Here is a 22,340-nt window from a genome sequence, read left to right as displayed (position 1 = left end):
TTTTGTAATTTTTTTTTTTTTTTTTTTTTTTTTTTTTTTTTTGAGACAGGGTCTCAGTATGTAGTTGAGACTGTCCTGGAACTCACTATGTAGTCCAGGCTGGTCTAAAACTCACAGTGATCCTCCTGCCTCAGCCTCCTGAGTGCTGGGATTACAGGTATGCACCACCACGCCTGGCTATGTGAGATATCTTGGGGAAAAAAAACCCAAGTATGAATGTGAAATTCATTTATACTTCTTGTACCCATAATCTGAAGGTACTTTTACAAGCATCAATGTGCCTGCATTTTGGCTGACCCATCACATAAGATCACATGTGGAATTTTCTGCCTCCAGCGTCAAGTTGGTGCTCAGAAAGTTTCAGATTTTGGAGCATTTGGGATTTTGAATTAGGGATCCTAACCCTGTATTGCTAACACAGTGGCTTGAGACAGAAGTTTCTTCTACCACAGTGCCGTAGACTGGCAGTCCAAAATCAAAGTATCTGCAGGGTGCACCTGCTGGAATAGGGGACACCCCTTGCTTGCATCTTCCTAGCTTCTGGGTTTTGTTGACAGTTGTTGGTGTTCACTCCCTGTTCCGGCTTCTGTCTTCACATGGCCTTTCTCCCCGTGTTCCTTGTCTCCGAACTTCTTTCTCCTGTGACACACCAGTCACTGGGTTTGGGGGCCTAATCAGGTATGATCTCAAAGCCGCTATTTCCAGTCACAGGTCCTGGGGTTGATACTTGAGCATATCTTGGGAGGAACTTCATCCCACAGCAGTTGGGAATTGGTTTACTCACACTCTAGCAATATTGAGATTCTGTGATCATTTTGAACCTCGTGTGTAATGTTATATGGCAATAAAATGTTTTGACATGGATGTAGAAATAAAAGTTTATTCTGAATTTCTCAAGCCAATTTAGGGCTATTCCTAATAGTCTTTGAAATGGAGAATGAAGTAGAGTTTCTTACTTTTTTCTTTTCTTTTTTTGGTGGTATTGGGGATTGAACCTAGGGCTTTCATACTGAACTACATCTCCAGCCCTTTTTACCTTTTTGTTCTGAAAGTCTTGCTGAGTCACTAAGTTGCCCAGGCTGGGCTCAAACTTGAGATCTATGCTTCAGCCTGCTAGAATGCTGTAATTACAGATGTGTGCTACTGCATCCAGTGAGAGGGGGAGGTAGAGGGAGTTTGTTTGTTTTTGTTTTTGTTTTTGTTTTTGGAAACAGGTTCTTGGTATGTAGTTCAGGCTGGTCTTGAACTCACAGCTGTCCTCCTGCCTCAGCCTTCTGAGTACTGGGATCATAGGTGGGCATCACCATTCCTGGCCCAGTGATTTTTTTAAAAAAATGTTTGTAATGTAAAAGACTTGTCATTTGTGAGATTTGGTCTAAAAGGAGTAGAGGTAATAGGGAAACTCGGTAAACTCTTTTTTTCTTTTAGTGTTTTGTAAAAGTTTTGCCCTGTAATAACAATGCTGTTCTTTTAGAAATTTATTTTTAAATTTAAATTAGTTAACTAGTTTTGGGTAATTTAAATTTTTTAAGCTCACTGATATTTTTACTCTTTTGGAAAATAGAATAAAACATTAATGCAAGGTCAGTGGTTGCTCCAATTTGAGAAGGTGTCTTAGGTGGTGAGACTAGCCCAGTGCCTGGCTTTCAGTCAGGGGCTGGTATGTATTATTGATTATTACTGAGCCTTTCTGAGAAATTAAAGGCGGTTGTGAGAATTGGTTTGTCTGAATTCTTATTCTTACTATGTTTGCGATGCATAGTGCATTTGGCTTGGTGAATTGGTACACACACGTCTGGCATCTTGATCCTTTTTACTTCCCCTTCCTGCTATCTCTTCCCCTTTTAGTTTTTTATAGAATATTGGCTAGTGAATTTACTACTCCATTCATTAGTTTTGGTTTGGGTCATAATTAACTGAAAAATACAGGTTAAATGGAAGTGTTTTTAATGTAGGGTAATACACGTGACATTAGGAACAATCTTACTTTCTAGGCTTGAGATTTGGAGGCATTGTTCTCTAAATGAGCTGTATTATGTGGTGTTTGTGAGTAAATACCAAATCCAGATTACATCTGTTTTTTCTTTATTCCTTTTCTCCACACAAATAAAATAGCTCCATGAATCAGCAAGCCACAAAGCTATAATGTGGCGTGCCATCCTTTTTGAGAGGTGAACATTATTGCATGAAGATGGCGGATAGAAGTGGGAAGACCATTCCAGGACAAGTGTACATCGAAGTGGAGTATGATTATGAGTACGAAGCAAAGGACAGGAAGGTGGTGATAAGACAAGGGGAGCGTTACATCTTGGTGAAGAAGACCAATGACGACTGGTGGCAAGTCAAACCGGATGAGAACTCCAAAGCATTCTATGTGCCGGCCCAGTACGTGAAGGAGGTCACCCGCAGAGCCCTGATGCCACCTGTGAAGCAGGCAGCCGGACTGCCAAACAGTTCTATGAAAACAATCCAGAGCCTGCATCTTCAGAGATCCACAGAAAATGTGAACAAATTGCCTGAGCTTTCGAGTTTTGGAAAGCCCTCACTGTCTGTTCAGGGAACAGGTCTTATCCGTGATGCCAATCAGAATTTTGGACCCAGCTGTAATCCAGGTCAAATTCTCACCCTAAGCCTGGACGTGACCCATAACAACGGAAAGTTTAACAATGACTCCCATTCTCCCAAAGTTTCCAGCCAGAACAGGACGCGCTTATTTGGTCACTTTCCGGGTCAGGAGTTCTTGGACGTAGAGAAAACTGGCTTCTCTCTGGAGCAGTCTTGTGATTCAGCAGGAGAAAGCTCAGAGAGAATACATCAGGATTCTGAATCTGGAGATGAACTTAGCAGCAGCTCCACCGAACAGATCAGGGTAAGATTGAAAGCAGAGTGATGAAACTCTTCTATTGCCTTAATAACAATTGATTACATGTTTTCTTTTAATTAAAATCCTTGTGAATGATAAAGTCCGTTTTGCTTTATATTTTCAGAGTACATGGATTGTGTCATGCTTTAAAGAGCTAGAAGATGTGTGAAATAACTTGGGAAATTCATAAAGGGTCACTGGTTTTTGTAACCCTTGTGCTTTTATAGGGAATAGAACTACTTTAAATATGGAAGTTAATTTTTATCTATTGATTATGCATAAAACAATTTATCCAGTGATATTTCTATTAATAGAAACAATTTTACTGTACTAGCAGTACTCAGTTTGACTTTAGTACTTCACTTAATGATGGATATCCAACTGGGGATTTAGCTCAGTGGTTCTGCTGCCTACTTAGCAAGTGTAAGGTCCTGAGTTCAGTCCCTGATACCAAAAAAAAAAAAAACAAACTAAAAACAAATAATGGATATCTGAGGAAAGATGTCACTAGAATATTGACTTTTGCTTATTGTACCTTTTTTTAAACTTTGAATACCAAGAGAGCGCTTAATAAATCTCTGCTTCCATTATTAATGGCTTTTGTGTCATAAGTATGTTAGTATCTGTTCCTCAATGATTGCACTGACTTTTACCATAGAATAAATTTTGCTTGTGGTTTGTTTCCCCCCACTTTACTTTCTTTTGCGATTAAGTCAATGCCATTGTATTTCTCATGTGCAGTAAAATCTTAAAAGCACGTGTGTGGGCTGGCAGGGGTGGGTCTCTCTCTCTTCCTACCTCTCCCCCATTTCTCCTACCCCTCTCCCTCACCTTTGTGAGATCAGGTCTCTTTCACTGTGTAGCCCAGACTCTTGGCTTCAAATTTACAGGAGTCCTCTTCTGCCTCAACCTCCCAGAGTGCTGAGATTATAGGCATGTGCCACCATGCCTGACTCTTATAACATTTTTGAATAGAAAAGGGAAGATTCTCTAGAAAAAATTCTAGTGTTTGAGACCAAGGCATGAAGTTGCACTGTCAGCTTATCTCAGGCTGAATCTCATAGGCTTTCCTTCAGTCTTTGTTTGATAATCTGACATAGAATATACAGTGTTTCATGCAGTTTTTTTGCACATAGCTTCTTATAGAACTTAATAGGCTCTCAAAACATGCGTTTTTTTATTCTGTCCAGTTGTAACCACTATTTCACAGTTTGACTTATATTTATGTACATAAACAAAGTTCTCTTCATTATGGCTATCTTAAGTTCCCTGCTCTAGACGTTCGTGGCTCCTAACCTACCTGGGCCTTAGCACTATTTGGAAACCCAGTTAGATTTCTTGGTGAGCCCTCTTACTAATTCTGTGGCCACTGTTTTAAACCTTTGCCATTTTCTTCATTTTTTCTGAATCACTTGCCTTCCCCTGCCATTAACAGATAACCTTGCCTTCTACTTTATAGCAACAAATAAAAGACATGGTACAGAAACCACTTCAGCTTTGGGGAGAATGTTTTGTATAATAGTTAGTATTCCTGGCTTTAGGTTTGAACCTTGTTCCTTATCACTTATCAGCTCTGCGATAATTGGGAAAAATTACTTTGTTTTTCTCTGCTGTGCTAGAAATTGAACCCATTGCCTCACAGTTAACTAGGAAAGTGCTGTACTACTGACCTGTGTCTCAGCCTAGGAAAAATTATTTAACCTCTGTGTGTTACAGTTAAGTTCACGCTGAAGAGAGATCACAGGGACATTGAGGTAAACAGTTAAGTGCATCAGGCATCTAGTGGTATTTTTTCCTGCATTACTGGAGATTGAACCCAGGGCCTTCTTCACACTGAGCTATGAATGTGCTTTTTTATTTTGACACAGGGTCTTGCTAAATTGCCCAGGCTGGGTTTCAAACTTGCAGTCGTCCTGCCTCAGCCTCACAGAGTGCTGGAATTACAGATGTGTGCCAGCATGCCCAGCGCTACCCCAAATTTAGTGGCTTGAAATAGTAAACATCTCTTATCTCTTGGTCTCTGTGGGTCAGTAAATCAGCACCTTAGCTGGTTGTTCTGAAGGCTCAGGGGTCTCTCAAGGTTGTGCTCTGATGCAGGCTTGGCTGGACGGAGGAGTTGCTTCTAACAATGACCAAATACCCTGACACTCTTCAAATTGGCTCTAGATTTTGAATGTTTCTATTTTTTTTCCTCTTTAGAAGTGGTGTATGGGTTTATATCTCACATTTGAATTTGTGGCCTATTTTTGGCTAAGACTTGATACTTAGCTCATATTCTTTTTTGTTTGCTTTTTGGTCTGGATATTTAGTTGTAACAGTACCATTTGTTGAAAAGGCTGTCTTTCATTCAATAAATTGTTTTTATATTTCTGTTAAAAATCAAGTGGGCATATTTGTGTGGGTCTATTTCTGGGTCATTTATTCTGTTTGATTCATATGCATCCCTTCTCTAGGATCATGAACCCTTAATGACTAATAGCTATATAATGAATCTTGAAACAGGTAATCTGTGTTTAGCACTTGCGGGCTGAATTATATCCCCTTTAGTTTCTTGTTGCTGAGACGAAATACCTGACACTCAAAGGTAAAGGAAGAAAGATTGACTTGGCTCACATTTGTAGAGATTTCAGTCCATAGTTGGCTGGCTCCACAGCAGGGTGGCAAAGCAGGGGGCATCACGGAGGAGAAACAGTCCATGGCAATCAGGCAGGTGAGAGCGATTAGCCCTCTTCCTGTCCTTATATTTTATGCAGGCTACTCAGCCTAGAGCAGGTACAGCCCTCACACCTTTAATCCTAGCCAGAACGGTGCCAAAGCAATCAGTGGGCTGATGTAGTGATCACACAGCCTTGATCCCAGCACCACACACTCCAGATCCAGTCCCCTCTGAAAAGCTCCTCCCATGACTGACTGCATGCAGCTTTGGGGGTACATCAAGACACAGCCATAACATCCACCAGGGAGGTCAGATCCTAATCCATGGAACTTTTACATGTTACTGCACTTGGAAAAGAGGTCTTCGCAGGTTTGGTTAACAGTCACATGTGTTGCATAAGAGAGGCGGAAGCACCACTCAGAGAGAGGATGACATGAAGATGAGCCAGAGAGATATTTGAAGATGCTGACCTCGCCTAAGAGTGATGACAAGCAAAGGAACGCCATCAGTTCTAAGAAGCTGGAAGAGGCTTCTCCTGGAAGGAGAGAATACTCCCCTCAGGCCTCTGTTGTACACAAATAGACTGTCAGAATTGTGCCACCGCAGGGTATGACTTCTTCCAGGAGTTACCATACTTAACATGCAATTCTGTTTTCATTTTCGGGGTTATACTGATTGTGTCAGTTATTAGTGCTATGAATGTACATGTGTAGGCTTTTGTGTGTGTGTAATTTAAAATCAGTTGGTAAACACCTGAGGGCACAAGGCTGCACACCATGAGAAGAAGCCTTAGCGTTCAGAGAACTGCCACACTGCCTCTCAAGGTGACTCTACTGTTGTGTATCCATCCTATTAGCAATGGATGGTAGTATCTGTTGTGTGAATCTTTACTAGTATCTGATATGCCAATTTTTTTTTTTTTTTTTTTTTGGTATTTTGGTCATTCAAATAGGTACGTAGTATTTCCTTGTTTTTTGTAACCAGGAATCGAACTTGGGTCCTTGTGCCTGTGAGGCAGGCAGCAGATCTGCTGAGCTAAATCCCAGCCTTTCTCCTTGTTTTTAATTGTAGTCCCTAGTGACAAATGATAAGTATCTTTTCAGGTACTTATTTGCTGTCTTTTTTTTTCTTAAGTTTCTTTCAGATCTTTTGCTTAATTTTTAATTGGGTTTTCCTATTGTTGAGTTTTGAGTTCCCTGCATATTTTGGAAACAGATCTTTTATCAAGTATGTGTTTTATATTTTCTCTCGGTCTGTGTCTTGTCTTTTCCTTAACTTTCTTTTGTAGAGAAGTTTCTACTTTTCTAATAGAAATCTGAAACTTAAACAGTTATTTCTATCATGGATCATGTTTTTATTAACTCATTGCCAAGGGCTGGGGATTTAGCTCAGAGATTCTGTCGCCTGCCTCGTAAGCACAAGGACCTGAGTTCGATCCCCAGTACCAAAAAAAGAAAAACAACAACAACAACAACAACACATTGCCAAAACTTGAGGTCACCCGGAGTTTTCTTTGTGTCAATTCTACAATCTTGAGTTTTGTGTTTAGATCTCTCTGTCCCCTCCCTCTCTCCCCCCTTCCTCCCTTCTTTCTTCCTCCCCCTCCCTCCCTCCCCTCCCTGACCTCCTGCTCTTCCTTTGAGACATGGTTTCACTGTGTAGCCCAGGCTGACCTTGAACTCACAGTGATGCGCTGCTTCAGTCGCCTGAGTGCTGGAATTACAGGTGTGTGCTACCACGCCCCACTCCCATGATTCGTTTTGAGGTAATTTAAAAAAAAAAGTTTAGGTCTTTATCTAGGTTTATTATTTTTTGTTGTTGTTTTTGTTTGTTCTTTTTTTTCCCCCCAGTATGGGGCTAGAACTCAGGACCTTAAGCTTGCGAGGCAGGTGGTGGTACCACTGAGCTAAATGCCTGGCCCTATTTTTTTGATTCTTGAGGGCTTATTTTCATATACATATTCAATTGTTGTGTTGCTATTCGTTGAAAATTTTTCTTTCTCCATGAAATTGCTTTTATTCCTCTGTTGATGTATTGGGTCTCTTCCTTGATTTTTCTGTGTTCCATTATTATGTGTGTCATTCTTTTGCTAATTCCAGGTTCTCCGGATTAAGATAATTTTACTGTTATTTTCATGTTGTCTGAATTAAGGTAGTTTTATTGTAAGGTCCATGCTGTCTGGATTAAGGTAGCTTTATAGAAAGTGTGAAATTAAATAATTTATATCCATCAGCTTTGTTCTGCTTTAGGATCACATTGACTATTTTGGGTCTTTTGCCTTTCCTTATTAAATTTAGATTGAGTTTATCCTTTTTTTTTTGTTTGTTTTTGAGGCAGACTCTTGCTATACTGTTCAAGACTGGCCTTGAACTCAACTTGTATAGCCCAGGCTGGCCTCACTTTGTGGTGATTCTTCTACCTCAGCCTTCCAAATACTGGGGTTACAAGTGTGCACCACTGTGCCCGGCTGGTTTGTCTGTTTTCACAGAGTAATTCTGTTGGCATTTTGATTTGAATTGGGCTCGGTCTGCAGGTCGGGTTGTTGAATCTTCTTAGCCACGGACAATGTGTTGGTCAGTTTGCTGGCTCCAGTGCAAACACATCCTAGGTGGAGGGCATGGCGGGAGAGAGCTGCTTGCTGGAGACAGCAAGGACAGAGGAGCTGGGTGACAGCTGCACCCTCCAGAGGTGCGCACAGCTCCAGGGACTCCCTCCCCAGCCAGCTCTACTTCCCAGCAGCACATTCGGCTGGCTGTGAACTCGTCGTCGTTGGATAAACCCCTGCGGAGTGCAGTGTCCCTGTGACCCAGGCACCGTCCGCAGTCCCCATCTCTGACACAGGCCCCTTTTGGGTGGTTTTTTCTTTCTTTTTTTTTTTTTTTGGCGCAGTGTCAGGTATCAAATTCAGAACTTGTGTTTGTGAGGTAGGCATGGTGTCACTGAGCTAAATCCCTGGCCCTTGGGTGGTATGTTTGATCTAAACTGTAACAAAGACTAGATTCTCATTAATTTAGATGCTCTAGATTTTTTTCATGAGAACTTTGTAGTTTTCTCTACCCTTTAACTATCTTCCATTATCCATCTACCCTCCCTGGTTCTCAGCAACTGTTAATCTGCTCTCTACCTGGACATATTTCCCTCCCCTGACTGCTCATTTCTGTGGAATTATAATATGCATTCTTTTGTGACTGGCTTTTTTTTTGCCACCTTCATACTGTTGAGGACCATTCATGTTGTAACATCAGTACCTTTACAGCCAGTAGCTGCTCAGCTCCAGATTGCCTTTTAGTGGGAAAGGAAAGGGGTTTTATTCAAAGCTAGCTCCGGAGCAGATGCAAGGGCCTTCTGTTGCCTCAAGTCTCTGTTTCTCCCTGCACGGTGTGCTAGGGCTGTTACTGCAGGGAAGAAAGGGGAGGAAGACAGTGAGACTAGACAAGGAAATGTCTGGCTGATTTATCTCCTGGCCATTTCTCTGCTCCTTCCTTCCACTGTGGAAACGGCACGTGCGTGTGTGGGAGACCTCATGGGGCCAGTGTCTCGTATCCCCTTCAGTAGACAGGTTGGTTTTCAGTCCATCTGAGCTGAGGAGAAGAGGGGCTGGCAGTGTACACTGCAGCAGGAGGAAGTTGGAGAGGCAGCCTGTCTCTAAAACAAAACATCCTGAGTTTCAAAAATCAATTTTACCTTATCGGTTACAGTACTACATTCCTTTTTATGGTGGAATAATACCCTTTTTATCCATGCAGCATCACTTTTTTAACACTTTGGTTGTTTCTACCTTTTGTTGAGAGTAAATAATCCATCATAAGCACTTACTTACTTACATGCGGACGTAGGTTTTTATTTCTCTTAGGAATTACCAAGTCATAGGGTAAATTAGTTTTAACTGTTTGAGGACCTGCCAGACCATTTTCCAGTGTGGCTATACCATTTTATATTCCTACCAGCAAGGCATAAAGCTTCTAGTTCTTCCACTGTTAGTATTTACTTGACTTTTTGACTGTAGTTGTTCTGGAGAATATGAAGTGGTATATTTCATTGTGGCTTTGATTTAGTTTTCCCTCATGATTAATAATGCCGAGTAGCATTTTGTATGTTCAGCAGCTGTTTGGATACCTTCCTTGGGGAAAAGTCTCTTCAATCTTTGGCCCATTTTTAAATTGGGTTGTACTTTTATTATCAAGTTTGAGTTCTTTATAAGGTAGCCTAGATAGGTTCCTTATTGAATATATGATTTGCAAATATTTTCTCCCTTTCTGTGGATTGTCTTGTCTTGACATTGTCATTTGAATGACAAAGATTCTTATTAAAAAGGAAATCTTTTGGTTTTTTTTTTTTTTTGAGACAAAGTCTTGCTTTGTGTAGTGCAAGCTGGCCTTGAACTTGCTGTGTAGCCCAGGCTGGCCTCGAACTCTCAGCAATCCTTCCCAAGTACTGGAATAACATGCAAACCATGCCCAGCTAAGGTTCTTACTTTTTTTCCCACCAGCTTTGTAGTTCAGGCTGGCCTTGAACTCAGTATGTAGCCCACGCTGGTTTTAAACTCTCAGAGATCCTCCTGCCTTAGCCTCCCGAGGGCTGGGATTACAGGTGTGAGCCACCACACCTGGCCTTCCAACTTTTTTTTTTGGTCCACCCAAACATTTTAATGTCACATTCAATGTCCATTACACATGCTCCCCTCTCCTCAGCATAGACCTAACCTGTGCCTTGGGAGACTTACAGTGGCACAAGGGCATTGTCTACTCTTCTCCCATTTCAGTACCTAGAATGCAGTCAAGAGACTCTCTCAGACACCTTTTCCTCTTCCTTATTTTAAGATCCAGATCATCCATGAGAGTAAGCGAAAGAGATGAGGGTAGGGTGCTTACTACATTGAATGCTCTGTGTATGGTGTCTGCCTGTGCAGCCTCAGCTATCTGTGGGGTCTGTGATGTGCCAGGTGGTCACACACTTCTGGAATACCCTGCACTGGCTGGAGGCCTCTCCTCAGTTGTCTTTTACAGGACAGTAGGGGGTCTTACTCAGGTATAAAGCTAGTCTGTAACTTTTATGACGTGTCCTCTTGGTGTCCCTCTCAGCAAAAGGTGTTAGAACTCTTCCTTCTTGTCCCTCCCTAGGTTTCTTAAGTAAGCTGAGAAGTGTGCGGTGTGGCCTTGGAATTGAGTAGCAGTTGAATCTCCTTTCTGCAACTTAGAGTTGCCCCTCTTAGTCCTGAAAGTTTTTGTTGAAGACTCAGAACTTCATTGAATGGTCCCAGCACCCTTGTAGAAAATCATTTGACTATAGACAGACACACTGATTTATTTCTGAGCTTAGTTCTATTTCACTAATTTATATATTTGTCCTTATATTTGTACTAGACTGTCTTGATTGCTCTTGTAAATTTTAAGGAATTAAAGTGTTAGTCCTCCTATGTTTTTGTTCTGTTGCAGGAGTGTTTGTATATCCTAGGTCCTTCGAATTCCTTATGAATTTTGTATTAGTTTGTCAGTGTCTACAAAGAAACCAACTGGGCTTCCAGTAGGGATTGTCCTAAGTCTGTAGATAGATGTGGAGCGTAGCTCGCCAGAGCTGGGGATTGAACCTAGGGACTGGTGCACATGTTGGGCATGAAGTCTACCATTGAGCTACGTCCCCACTCCCACCCCAGCTAGCAGTACTAACATTTCCTGCAGGCAAGTCTGGTAGTACTCAATTTCATTGGTTTTCTTCATTCAGAAAAATATTTCTGCTTAAATATAGATTTTTTTCTTTTCAACATTTTACATATTTCACCCCATTCTCTCTTTGTCATGATTCTCTCTCTCTCTCTCTCTCTATTTTTTTTTTTTTTTGGTACCGGGGATTGAACTCAGTACCTTGCATTTGTGAGGCAGACGGCTAAATCCCCAGCCCATGATTCTCTTCTTTGTTCCCCTGTATGTATGATTTTTTCTTCTAGCTTCTTGCAAGATTCCTTTCTTCTTTGGTTTTCTATGGTTCAAATGATAGGCTTACATGCCAGGTGTGGGTGGTGGTGCATACCTGTGATCCCAGCCAGCAGTTGGGAGGCTGAGGCAGGAGGATTGCCCAGTACTTGGGAGGATCCCTGAGAGTTTGAGGCCAGCCTGGGGTACATAGTGAGTTTAAGGCCAGCTTGACCTAAGACTCTGTCTCAAAACAAAAACAAAAACAAAAGAATAAAACACTAAAGCAAACCCTCCAAATAAAAAAATGATGTGCCTATATGTAAGCCTTTAAGCTCTTTCCCTTCCATTTGGGCACTTTCTGTCAGCATACCTTCAAGCTCACTGATGTTCCCCTACGCTGTCCATTGTGCTACTCTTGCCATCAGATGTGTTGTCTATTTCTGTTATAGTATTTAAACTAAAGGCGTGCAGCTTTTTTTTTTTTTTTTTGGTACGGGGGATTGAACTCAGGCCCTTGCGTTTTCGAAGCAGGTGGCAGAACCACAGAGCTACATCCCTGGCCCCTAATGGCCTGTAGCTTTGATAATTTCTTATGCATTTTTTTTATCTCTGTGTTTAGGTTTTGTTCTTGTATGTTGTACATTTTTTCCTTTATAGAGTTACCATATAATTAGTTATTTTAAATTCCCTGTCTGATAAGTTCAACATCTGCTTGAAATCCACACTTGATCGTGCTGCTTATTTTGTTTCCTTGGAGTGTTTTCTTGCTGTTTGGCATCTCTGTGTAGTTTTCAAGCCAGGCACGTATCAAGTGATAGTGACTGGATTTAACAGCCCTCTCACGGGAGGAGAGGGCTACAAATTGGACTGTGTGGCGTTTCGTAGTGGTGGACACCAGGGGCTTCAGATTCCTGAGTGTCTGCTGTCTGGGGCTTCTCTGAGCCCTCACTGGGTGTCTGACCCTGTTGAGCTATCTGCTGGATTTGCTCTTCAGGCCCTGGGCCCCAGGGTGTGCTGAGTGTGGACGGATGGGGAGCCTGTGTTAACCTCATTCCCTTACCGTGTCAGGTCCCTGGTGGTGCTGAAGCCTGGAGGAATCTCAGCTCCTGTCCCTAGTGAGGTGGCGCTCCAGGGTGCGCTTCAGGGCACCCTACAGGGCACTGGGGTCTGGGAAGCCATCCCCAGGGTGGCCAAGGCTTTGATGAGATTTCTCAACCCCGGGAGGAGCAGTGGCCTTCCCACACAGTGACTCGGGTTTATGGTACTGCTCCTCTCTCCGGGTCAGAGCCATGAGACTGCCTTTCTTGGATTTTGAGGGGAGTGGGTTTACTGGGTATTAAAGTCAGGGCCTAAAGTATGCTTGGCACTAGGTGCTCTACCATTGCGCTACATCCACACCCCTGTTTTAGACTTTATACGAGACAAGGTCTTGTTGAATTACCCCAACTGGCCTGGAATTTATAACCCTCTTTCCTTGGTCTCCTGAGTGTTGGGATTACAGGGATTATAGGCATGGGCCACTAAAGCTAGCTCCAGGCTTCTTTCTTAGATCTGTTTTTTTTTTTTTTGGTCCCCAGGATCAAATTCAGGACCTTGTGCTTGTGAGGCAGGCGCAGTGCCAATGAGCTAAATCCCCAGTCCTTGTTTCTGCTTTTTGAGACAGGGTCTCGCTGTGTCATCCGGGCTGGCCTTGAACTCTCTATGTAGCCCGGTCCTCCTGTCTCAGCCTCCTGAGTGCTAGGATTGCAGGCCTGTGCCATTATGCCTAGCTCTTTTTAAAATCTTTATGGAAATAACATGGTGGTGTTTTTGGAACACAGAAGTGTAGGGTCCCTGTCAAGTCTGTGGCAACCAAAATTAGTGGTTCTTATCTGTCCCTGTTTGGCCTCCAGCAGTTCATCAGAATTACTAAAATATTCCTACCAGTAGTTTCTGCTCTAGGTAATTAAATCTCTCTGGATCTTCCTCTTCTTCAGATTTTGGAGGGTGATTTGCCTGAGACCCTGGTGTTCTGTGGGTCCCAGAAATCACAGGTCTTCAGTTTGTTTAACTTTTATCTTGGTGTTAGAGTGAGAGTGAGACTTCTGAGCTTTCTGCATGTCAGACTTTGATGTTCTCTTGTGTCCTGTTACCTTGCCTAATTCACTGGTTACAGAAAGCTTTTTCATTTTGTTGTGATGCTCTGTGATATTCTGTGTAGATAGGTCACTTGGAAATGAGAACACCTTTATTTCTTCCTTCTGTTCTGTATACCTTGAATTCCTCTTTCTCTCCTTATTGCACTGGCTACACTTTTCAGCACCATGTGCAAGAGGACTTGTTTTTGGTAGGAGGACTGTCCTTAGGTATAGGTTTTTGTATAGATGCCCTTCTTAGTTGAAGTTTTCCTCTATATTGTTTTTGAGACTAGGTCTTGCTTTGTCGTTCAGGTACATTTCACCTAAGTCTCATTTATGCTTGTAGGATGGCTGGTACTATTCCTTTAGTTTTTGATACTGCAGTATTTACGTTGTGTTTCTCTGTTGTATTCACCATGTATCTGTTCTCTCAGTTTTCTGTCAATTTTGTTACTTTTGTCAATTACAATGATTTATTTTTCAAGTAACTGGCTTAATTAATGCATTTTATTTTTCTGTTATCAACTTCATTGCTTTTGTTTATTATGTTTCTTTTGCTTGCTCTGAGTGTGGGGGCATGTATTTAAGGCGGGAGCATAGATGACTCAGTCAACTTTACCTTTTTTTGGTTTAAATATGTGAGCAGTCAGAGCTCTCCTCACTACAGCTTTAGCTTTGTGTCGTCCGTCCAGTCTTGTTCTGCTGTTTTTTGAGACAGGCTCTCCTTCTGTAGTTCAGGAATCGTGAGCTCACTGTAGCTCAGGCTGGCTTGAAATCATGGCGATCCTCCTGCCTTGGCCTCTCAAGTGCTAGGATCACAGGTGTGCACCACCATGCTTGGCTGTGTTATCCAGTTTGATATGTTGTATCTTCATTTTTGTTGATTTTTTTCCCCTTTTGCCAGAGACAGAGTCCTGCTGTGTAGTCCAGGCTGGCCTTGTGATCCATCCTACTTCACTGTTGCTAGTGTCATAGGCTTGCGGTGCTGTACCTGGCTTTAAGACTTTTTAACTTAGGGCTTGTTTAGAAGTACCTTGTTTAGTTTCCAGGTGTTTAGAGATTTTCTTATTTTTGTGTTACTGATTTCTAGTTTGATTCCACTGTGGTGGGACAACAATCTGTGTATGATTTAAAATTTATAAAATTTATTTAATGGCCCAGGACATGGTCTATTTTGGTATATATTCTTTTTTTTTCTTTCTTTCTTTCTTTGAGCCAGGATCTTTGTTGTGTAGCCCAGGTTGGCCTCGAGCTTGAAGTAGTCCTCTTGCCTAAGTCTCCTGAGTGTTTGGATTACAGGTGTGTAATCCACCATGTCTGGCCTTAAAAATTTTTTTTCATCAATGTTTACAGTAATACTGTTTGCATTTTTTGGGTGGAGTTGGTAAGGTACATAACACATTTTTTTCCCATCCCCTTTCCCTCTCCTCCATCTCTTGATCCCCCTTCTGGTTTGAGAAGCTCTATCTCCTCCTTTCTATTACCTCTTTTTCTTTTGTTCTTTTTTTTTATATTTTGGGTTTCACATTATGAGAGAAGACATTTGATATTTAAGTTTGTGTGTCTGATTTATTTCACTTAATACTATGGTTTCAAGGTACATCCATTTTCCCACAAATGACTCAAATGTGTCCTTCTATGGCACCAGTAGTACTCTATGGTGTAAATACCACATTTTCTTTATCTGTTGTATGTTGGAGATTTAGCTCGGTGGTTCTCCTGCCTTCCTCAAAAGCACAAGGACCTGAGTTTGATCCCCATACCAAAAAATTTAAAAATAAATAAATAAAAAGATGTGGCTATTATGAATTGCGTTGCTATAAACATTGGTATGCATGTTATCACTGTAAAGTATGTCTTTACCTTTGGTAAGATACTCAGAAGGTAAATAGCTGGATCAAATGGAATTTCTAGTTGTAGTTTTTTGAGGAGTCTTTGTAGCTGATTTCCATAGTAGTTGCATTGGTTTACATTCCCACCAAACAATTTAGAAGGGTTCTTTCTTCCCCTGATGCCTTGCCAGCATTTATTAATTTCTTGATGATAGCCATTCTTTGTAGGGTAAGATGGAATCTCCATTTTTTAAAAATTTGCATTTCTCTAATGGCCAGTGATGTTGAGCATTTCTTCATATATTTATTGGCCATTTGTACTTCTGTGAAGTATCTATTTATTCCAGTTGTCTGGTTTTAATTGGATTTTTTATTTGAGGAGGGTCTAAGTTTTTGAGTTTTTATTTATTAGTCCTCTGAGGAATAGCTCACAAAATATTTTCCCTTTCTGTAGGTTGCCTGTTCATTCTGTTGGTTGGTTATTTTGCTCTGCAGAAGCCTTCTAATTTGATAAGATCTCATTTGTTGATTCTTTTTACTTTGTCCTGTGTAACCTGGGTTCTATTCAGAAAGTCCTTGCCTGCAGCCTTGACTTCAGGAGTTTTACTTATCTTTCAGCAAGTAAGTGTTTCTGTTTTAACAAATTTAGTTCTTTGATCCGCTTTGATTTGAGTTTAGTATATGGTGAGAAATACAAGTCTAGATCCAATCTTCTGCATGTAAGTAGCTGTTTTTTCCACCACCATTTATTAAAGAGGCTTTCTTTCCACTAGTGTATGTTTTTGGCCCCTTTGTCAAATATCAAATAGTTGCTTCTGTGTCCTCTACTCTGTTTGTTGCTCTTCATGTCTGTTTTTGTGCCTGGGTGTGGCTGATTACTGGCCTTTGCCTCTGTTTACTAAGGAGTGGAGGTTGCAGTATGTTTGGCTCACCACCCAGTTCTCCAGGAATCAGCCAATTAACAGTGCTGTTAATGACTCACTCCAAGGCCATCCAGATATTGGCATCCTGAGAAAACCAGTAATAGCAACAGCTATGTCACCTTAGCTATTGTAATAAAGTTATCAATTATATAGTCAAATATAGACTGAGTATTGACGAACCCTAAGGACCAGTAGTTACCACTCCTAACCATAAAGAGGAGATGCATGTACACTGAGACAGACCAGATACTCACCTCCATTTGACTTAGAGTGATGTCCACTAAATGGAGCAACCTCACCTACCTCTCCTAACAGTAGGACAGCGTCAGCTGCAGTCGCCTACTACTCGACAGCTGCCTGGAGACTCGCGAAGATCATTAGTAGGTGTGGTAGGAAAGGTAGAGGGGCGGGAACTGGAGAGTGAAAAGAGCCGCGCTGGAACAGTTTGGTGGGATGTGAGAACAAAGAGAGAAAAGTGAGGTGGGGTCCTGCTGAGGAGTAAAAGGAAATCAGTGTGTAGCGCCGTCACAGGAAAGAATGACAGCAAAATACAGGAAATAAAAAGTGAGGGAAAGTTGAAAGAGGGAAACATAAGAGGGAGAAAAGATGCTAAAACAGGAAAGAAAACAAAGGGGAGGGGGAAAAAAAAAACAAACTCCAAGAAAACCCAGTGGAGGAAAGATAAAAATAATAAAAATTAGAAAAAAATTTTAAAAGATGGAGTCAATGCAAAACCTTGCTGTGTTCAGTGAGTGGCTTCTTTCCAAGCCCGTGGTGCTGGGACCCTGGCAGTCGGGCTGCTGTCTCTCTGCCTGGGTGCCCTCTGCACTGGTGCAGTTGTGCCTGTCCCAGGACCGATGGGAGTGGAGTCTGCCGGCAGGTCTCTGCTCATGTGGGCCACGGGGTGGGGTCCAAGTGGACCGTGGAATCGGTGTGCAAGTGTGGCGTCTGGTTGCTCCCTTGTCTGCCTGGGCCATGACCTCATCCGGGGTTAGCATGGTTGCTTAGGCCTTGTCTCAGCTGCCCTGTGCCAGGCAGAGGCAAAATTAGACCTGGCTGGGAGCTGGTGGATGGTGATGCCTCTGCATGGTCTGCAGTGGTCCTGCTGGTGTGTGGGAGCGTGGTCTGGTGTGGCTCACGCATTCACTTGGGGCGGGTGCCCTACTTGGCCCGCACAACCTGCTTGCTTGTGCAGGCTGTGTGCTGACTTTGTGGACGGTTGACCACGTAGTCCGACTTCAGTTTTTTGAGATTTTTTTTTTTTTTTTTTTTTGGTACGGGAATTGAACTCTGGACATAACACTTTCGAGGCAGGAGGCGCAGAAGCACAGAGCCAAATTCCTGGCCTGAGATTTTTTTTTGTTTTGAGACAGGGCCTTGCTGTGTAGTACAGGTTGGCCTTGATTTTGCTGTGATCCTCCTGCCTCAGTCTCCCAAGTACTGGGACCGCAGGTGTGCTCCACTATGCCTAGCCCTGGCCCTGGTCCTGGCCCTACCTCCTGACTCTGGCCCTGGGCCCTCACCCCCCACCTTCCTCTCTCTCTCTTCCTTTTTTTTTCCTTTCCTTTTTTAATTTTAAGGTATCCTGAAACACAGAGAGTGTTAGAGAAATTAGGGAGTAAAAAAAATGACAAAATCTTCAAGAAAATTTAGGTAAGGAATAGGAGCTCAACCAGCTTGAAATATATTTGTACCAAACTTGACAATAAACTGATTGAGACCCTTTAGAATGAGTGGCCTTATTTCCTTGGGCATATCTCCTACAGGGTAAAGGCCAGTCTTGAACTCCACAATTACAGTGAGGCAGGGCTTTTCTTAGAAACTGTTGATACTAGAAAGTTGTACTTCAATTAGCTTTTTTCTGAAACAATGAGCCTCCTTTATTTTGGCATAGATCTGTTCATCGGGCGGGTTCCTAATGGTTGCTTGGCTCTGCCCCTTATGAGAGTCTGGAACCAACGCAGAGCGTCACTCTGAGAAGGTGCTTTTTGTCTATACTCACGCAGACTGCTGCACTGCTCATGGTCCACACGGAGTCTTATGTTCACCCAGCTTTCACCTCTTTTCCACGTCAGGTCCCAAAACCCTTCCTCTGGGGCGTGCCAGCGCAATCTTGTAGTCCTAGCACATGGGAGGCTGAAGCAGGGTTATGAGTTTAAGGCCAGCTTGGGCTATTTTTAGAGCTCAAAGCTAGCCTTTACTTAATATTGCTTTGTCTCCAAAAACAAACAGATCCCTGCTTTGACCCTTTTCTCACACTTTTTAAAACAAGTTGGTCTGTCTGTCTCTAATCTTTTTTCTAAACCCTACCTGATCTCTGACACTCTGGTGTCTAGATGCCTTTGGTTTAATCCTTATGCATTAGTCAGAACTCTTAGGTGTAAGTGCTAGAAACCCCACTGGGAGTGGCTTCGACAAAAAGGATTTCCTGGCCCCTGAAAGCAAACTACAGGATGGGTTTGTTCATTTGGGCATTAGGACTCAGTAGAACTGGTGCCTGCTCAGTCACTGTCAGGATTCTTTTTAATCTCTGGTCTCTCATCTCTGGCGGGTTCTGTGTCCACGATCATGTTATTCTTCCAGGTGGCTGTAGACAAGTTGTTGTCATTTGCCAGGGTTGTATCCTTAGTTTTCATGCTGCAATGTCTTTCTTCCCTTAGTTCTAATTGAAAAGCTCTTGGAGAAGGAATCTGTCTCGGATTGAATTGGAACACACTTGTGCTGTGATTGGATTGCCTAGTTGGATTTGGGGGTGAAAAATTCCCTAAAAGAGGTGGTAGACAAGCTATTCCTAGTATAGGGGGAGGTGCCAGGAGGACAGTGTAGCAGTTGTCTTCCGTGTTCTGTTTTCCTGACCTTGAGGCTGTGTGTCTTCCACATTACACTTGTACTATTCCAGGTCAGTCGTTGACATCAACTAACACAGAGGCAAAGGGAATAAAATTCCCAAGCTTATTCTGGCGCGTCATGGGAAGATCCAGGAATTCAAATATGAAGAATAAAATAATAATCTGTGGGTTTCCGCATTTCTTTTTCTCTTCAGGTTATAAAATCCTCAATGCCAAAAATTCTCTTACTTGTCTCCACCAACATTTTGACATTGTATAATTGTAGTAAATCATCTATTAAAGAGTGAAAGAAATACTCCTTTTTAGAAAACCTTAATGAGATGTGTGTGCTGTTGACCAGGCCTGAACTTTTGATGTCAACTTTTCTTGATGTGAACTTTTTGTGTCAACTTGGCTGGACAACAGTGCCTAAATGTTTGATGCATTATTATTTTGGTTTCTGGGATGAAATTATCAAGTAAATCACTGGATTTTGAGGGAAGCACATTACCTCCCATAACGAAGCTGGACCTCATCCAGTCAGTTGAAAGCTTTAATAGAAGACTGGGCTAGAAAGAACTCTGCCCTCTGACCACCTTTGCAGTCACTGTGACTCTTGCCTAGATCTTGCCCTGTTGACTGCCCTGCACATTGATTTTTGGATTTGCTAAGTTTCCACAATTCTGTGAGCCAATTTCCTAAAATAAATATAAACAGATCTCCCGATCAGTCCCATGTCCTCTTCACTCTTCCCCGCCCTTTCTCCTTCTGTGCTCCTCCTCCCTTCCTCTATCCCTCACTGTAAAAATGTGTGTCGTGTAAGTAGGCATGTGTGTGTACACCACGTAGAACCCGTTTCTCTGGAGAACTCTGATACACAGGGAGTAGTTGCTGAGTGCTGTACGCTTTCTTCCCCTTCTGGTTTTGAGGTACTAAGGATTGAGCCACCACCTTCTGTCCTCAGCTTTCTTTATTTTGAGACATTAAACTGCTTGGGCTTGTGATGCGGGTGCCTCAGCTTCCCGGTGTCCTAGCATCACAGGCTGGAACCCCACACCGAGCGAGCTTGCCCCAGGCTTTTATCATCGCCACAGGTGCTCCGCAGAAGGGCTGAAATGTGTAAAGTCCTCTGGGGGGCCTTCTCATCCCAGGGCTGGTCTTGTGCTCACCCCTGGCAGGTAGGCTGAGCTCGCAGATTTGTTAGAGCTGTTTTGTGCCAGCCCTTTAGCAGGGGTGTATGGGGGCATAGGGTGTGTGCTTGGTGGTGCCAGGGGAGCCACACTGGTTTGTGGGGAGACTGGGTGAGCAGAGAAAGGAGATGGGTGGTAGTGCTGGTACTTGAGAAAGGGATGCTAGCGGGACAGAAAAGCACATTTCAGTAACACAGCTGTTTGTTACGTGTCGGTGTGTAACTGTCCATTGTGGTGTGGATCGAATATATTCTGTGTCTCAAACTTGGTATTGTTGAAGGTCAGTTTCAGATACATTTTCTTCATGTTCTGATAGACTGAAATATTTGTGGATTTAAATCTATGGTTTAAGAAAACCATAGATTTAAGAAAATATATTTAAAAGACCGAAAGTCACAGTGTCAGTTGGAGTAACAGAAATTTCTCACACACAGAAACATGTGCATATATAATTGCAGTGTAATTATAACAGAGTGGCAGTAGAAAATATGGTTGAAAGGATGGTGTAATCTTAAACAGAGTCATTAAAAAATGTGTACATTAAAAATGTTCTGTGTTTTCTTCCTAGGGAAGAATTTGCTAATCTAGGTGACATATCAACAAAAACAACAGATGTGGAAACATTTGTGCATTTTTGTTGAGAAAAATCTCATCTGTATGCATAGAATGTCTTTACCAATTTCTTTAGTAGATGCTAGACAGATGGTTTAAATTCACAGTGACTATTCAGATAATTTTTATCACAACAGTTATTTTGAAGCCTACTAGATCTAATATTTATGATCCAATTTTTGGGGGAAATAATGAATTTGTTATACATTAAAATATAAGAATAGGCTTCTAAATCAGAGACATTGATGCTACATATAGAAGATACATGACTTTTGAACTTGGTTTTTGTAAAATATGGTTGATTGTTAGTTGTTTGTCTTATAACAGCAGAAGTCAGTAATTTGATTTTGTTTTGGTTGTTTTTTTTGGTTTTGGTTTTTTTGAGACAGGGTCTCACTATGTAGTTAAGACTGACCTGGAACTCGCTGTGTAGCCCAGGCTGGTCTTGAACTCACAGCGATCCTCCTGCCTCAGCCTCCTGAGTGCTGGGATTACAGGCGTGCGCCATCATGCCTGGTTTAGAAGTCAGTAATTTGAAAGTGGTTGGAAAGTAGGTGACACAAGAGGGTTGCTGGCTTTTAATGCGTTAGGGTGTGGGTGGGATTGGCTGAATCACAGATGTGGTGAGGTTAGGGAGTGGGTCTTCACATTCCCTCTGGGAGGGGAGGTCTTCTCCTGCTAGGGACTGGAGCAGGCACAGATGCTCATGGTTGCAAGGTGGGGTGTAGGGGGACATTGTGTTTTTTTTTTTTTTTTCCTTAGATTGAGGGAATCTTGATGTTCTCAGTTCTTCACTTAAAGAAAATTCTGTTACAAATGATGCAGTTGAAGCATCTGAATGAAACAGAATTTTGAAAATTTGTATTTATTACTATGAGCTTACAACTTTTTTTTTCATTTTTGAAACAAGGCCTTGCTATTCAGACTGACCTTGAATTCACTCTGTAGTTTAAAGTGGCCTTGAACTCACAGTGATCCTCCTGCCTCAGCTTCCCAAGTGCTGGCATTATAGTTGCCAGCCAGCTGAGTTTACAGTTTTCCTGATGAAAACAATGGTAATATAAAATGTTTTTGTTGTTTTATTTTTGTTTTTGTGTAATGAAATGTTTCAACAAGTATGACTCAGTGAGTGAATTTTTAAAGAATGGCCAGTGCTTAGATTTTATTGTGACAAAGTATAAATGTTGTTATGATTGTAGGTTCTACACTGCAACTAATTTTTAAGAAACTGTCCCTTGAATTTTGGTGGAACAGAAAAATGTTCAAAAGTATATGAAAAGGCTATTAAAATGCCTTTTCATTGTTTCTTTATGTATTTCAACCCAAAAATCATATTGCAGCAGATTGGGTGTGGAAGCAGATACGAGAATGTAGACAGTAAGAGATTTGTAAAAATCTTAACAGTGC

At 42.0% G+C, this 22,340-nt stretch overlaps 1 protein-coding gene across 9 annotated transcripts in view; it reads left to right on the top strand.

Moving 5' to 3' along the window:
* Arhgap12 (Rho GTPase activating protein 12) overlaps window positions 1-22,340 on the top strand; it is a 92,976-nt gene that overhangs the window by 580 nt on the left and 70,056 nt on the right. For all 9 annotated transcript variants that reach the window (XR_004517949.1, XM_033765634.1, XM_010621327.2 and 6 more), the window contains exon 2: window positions 2,116-2,869. Coding sequence is in view for 8 of the 9 variants with exons in the window: in XM_033765634.1 (XP_033621525.1) it covers window positions 2,186-2,869 (684 nt within the window). In the remaining variant the exon portion in view is untranslated. The remainder of the gene's footprint in view (window positions 1-2,115; window positions 2,870-22,340) is intronic.

Source organism: Fukomys damarensis, unplaced genomic scaffold (genome assembly GCF_012274545.1).
Source record: "Fukomys damarensis isolate Sample0158 unplaced genomic scaffold, DMR_v1.0_HiC HiC_scaffold_19, whole genome shotgun sequence".
NCBI classification, from domain to species: domain Eukaryota; kingdom Metazoa; phylum Chordata; class Mammalia; order Rodentia; family Bathyergidae; genus Fukomys; species Fukomys damarensis.
This window is presented reverse-complemented; position numbering and strand designations above follow the sequence as displayed.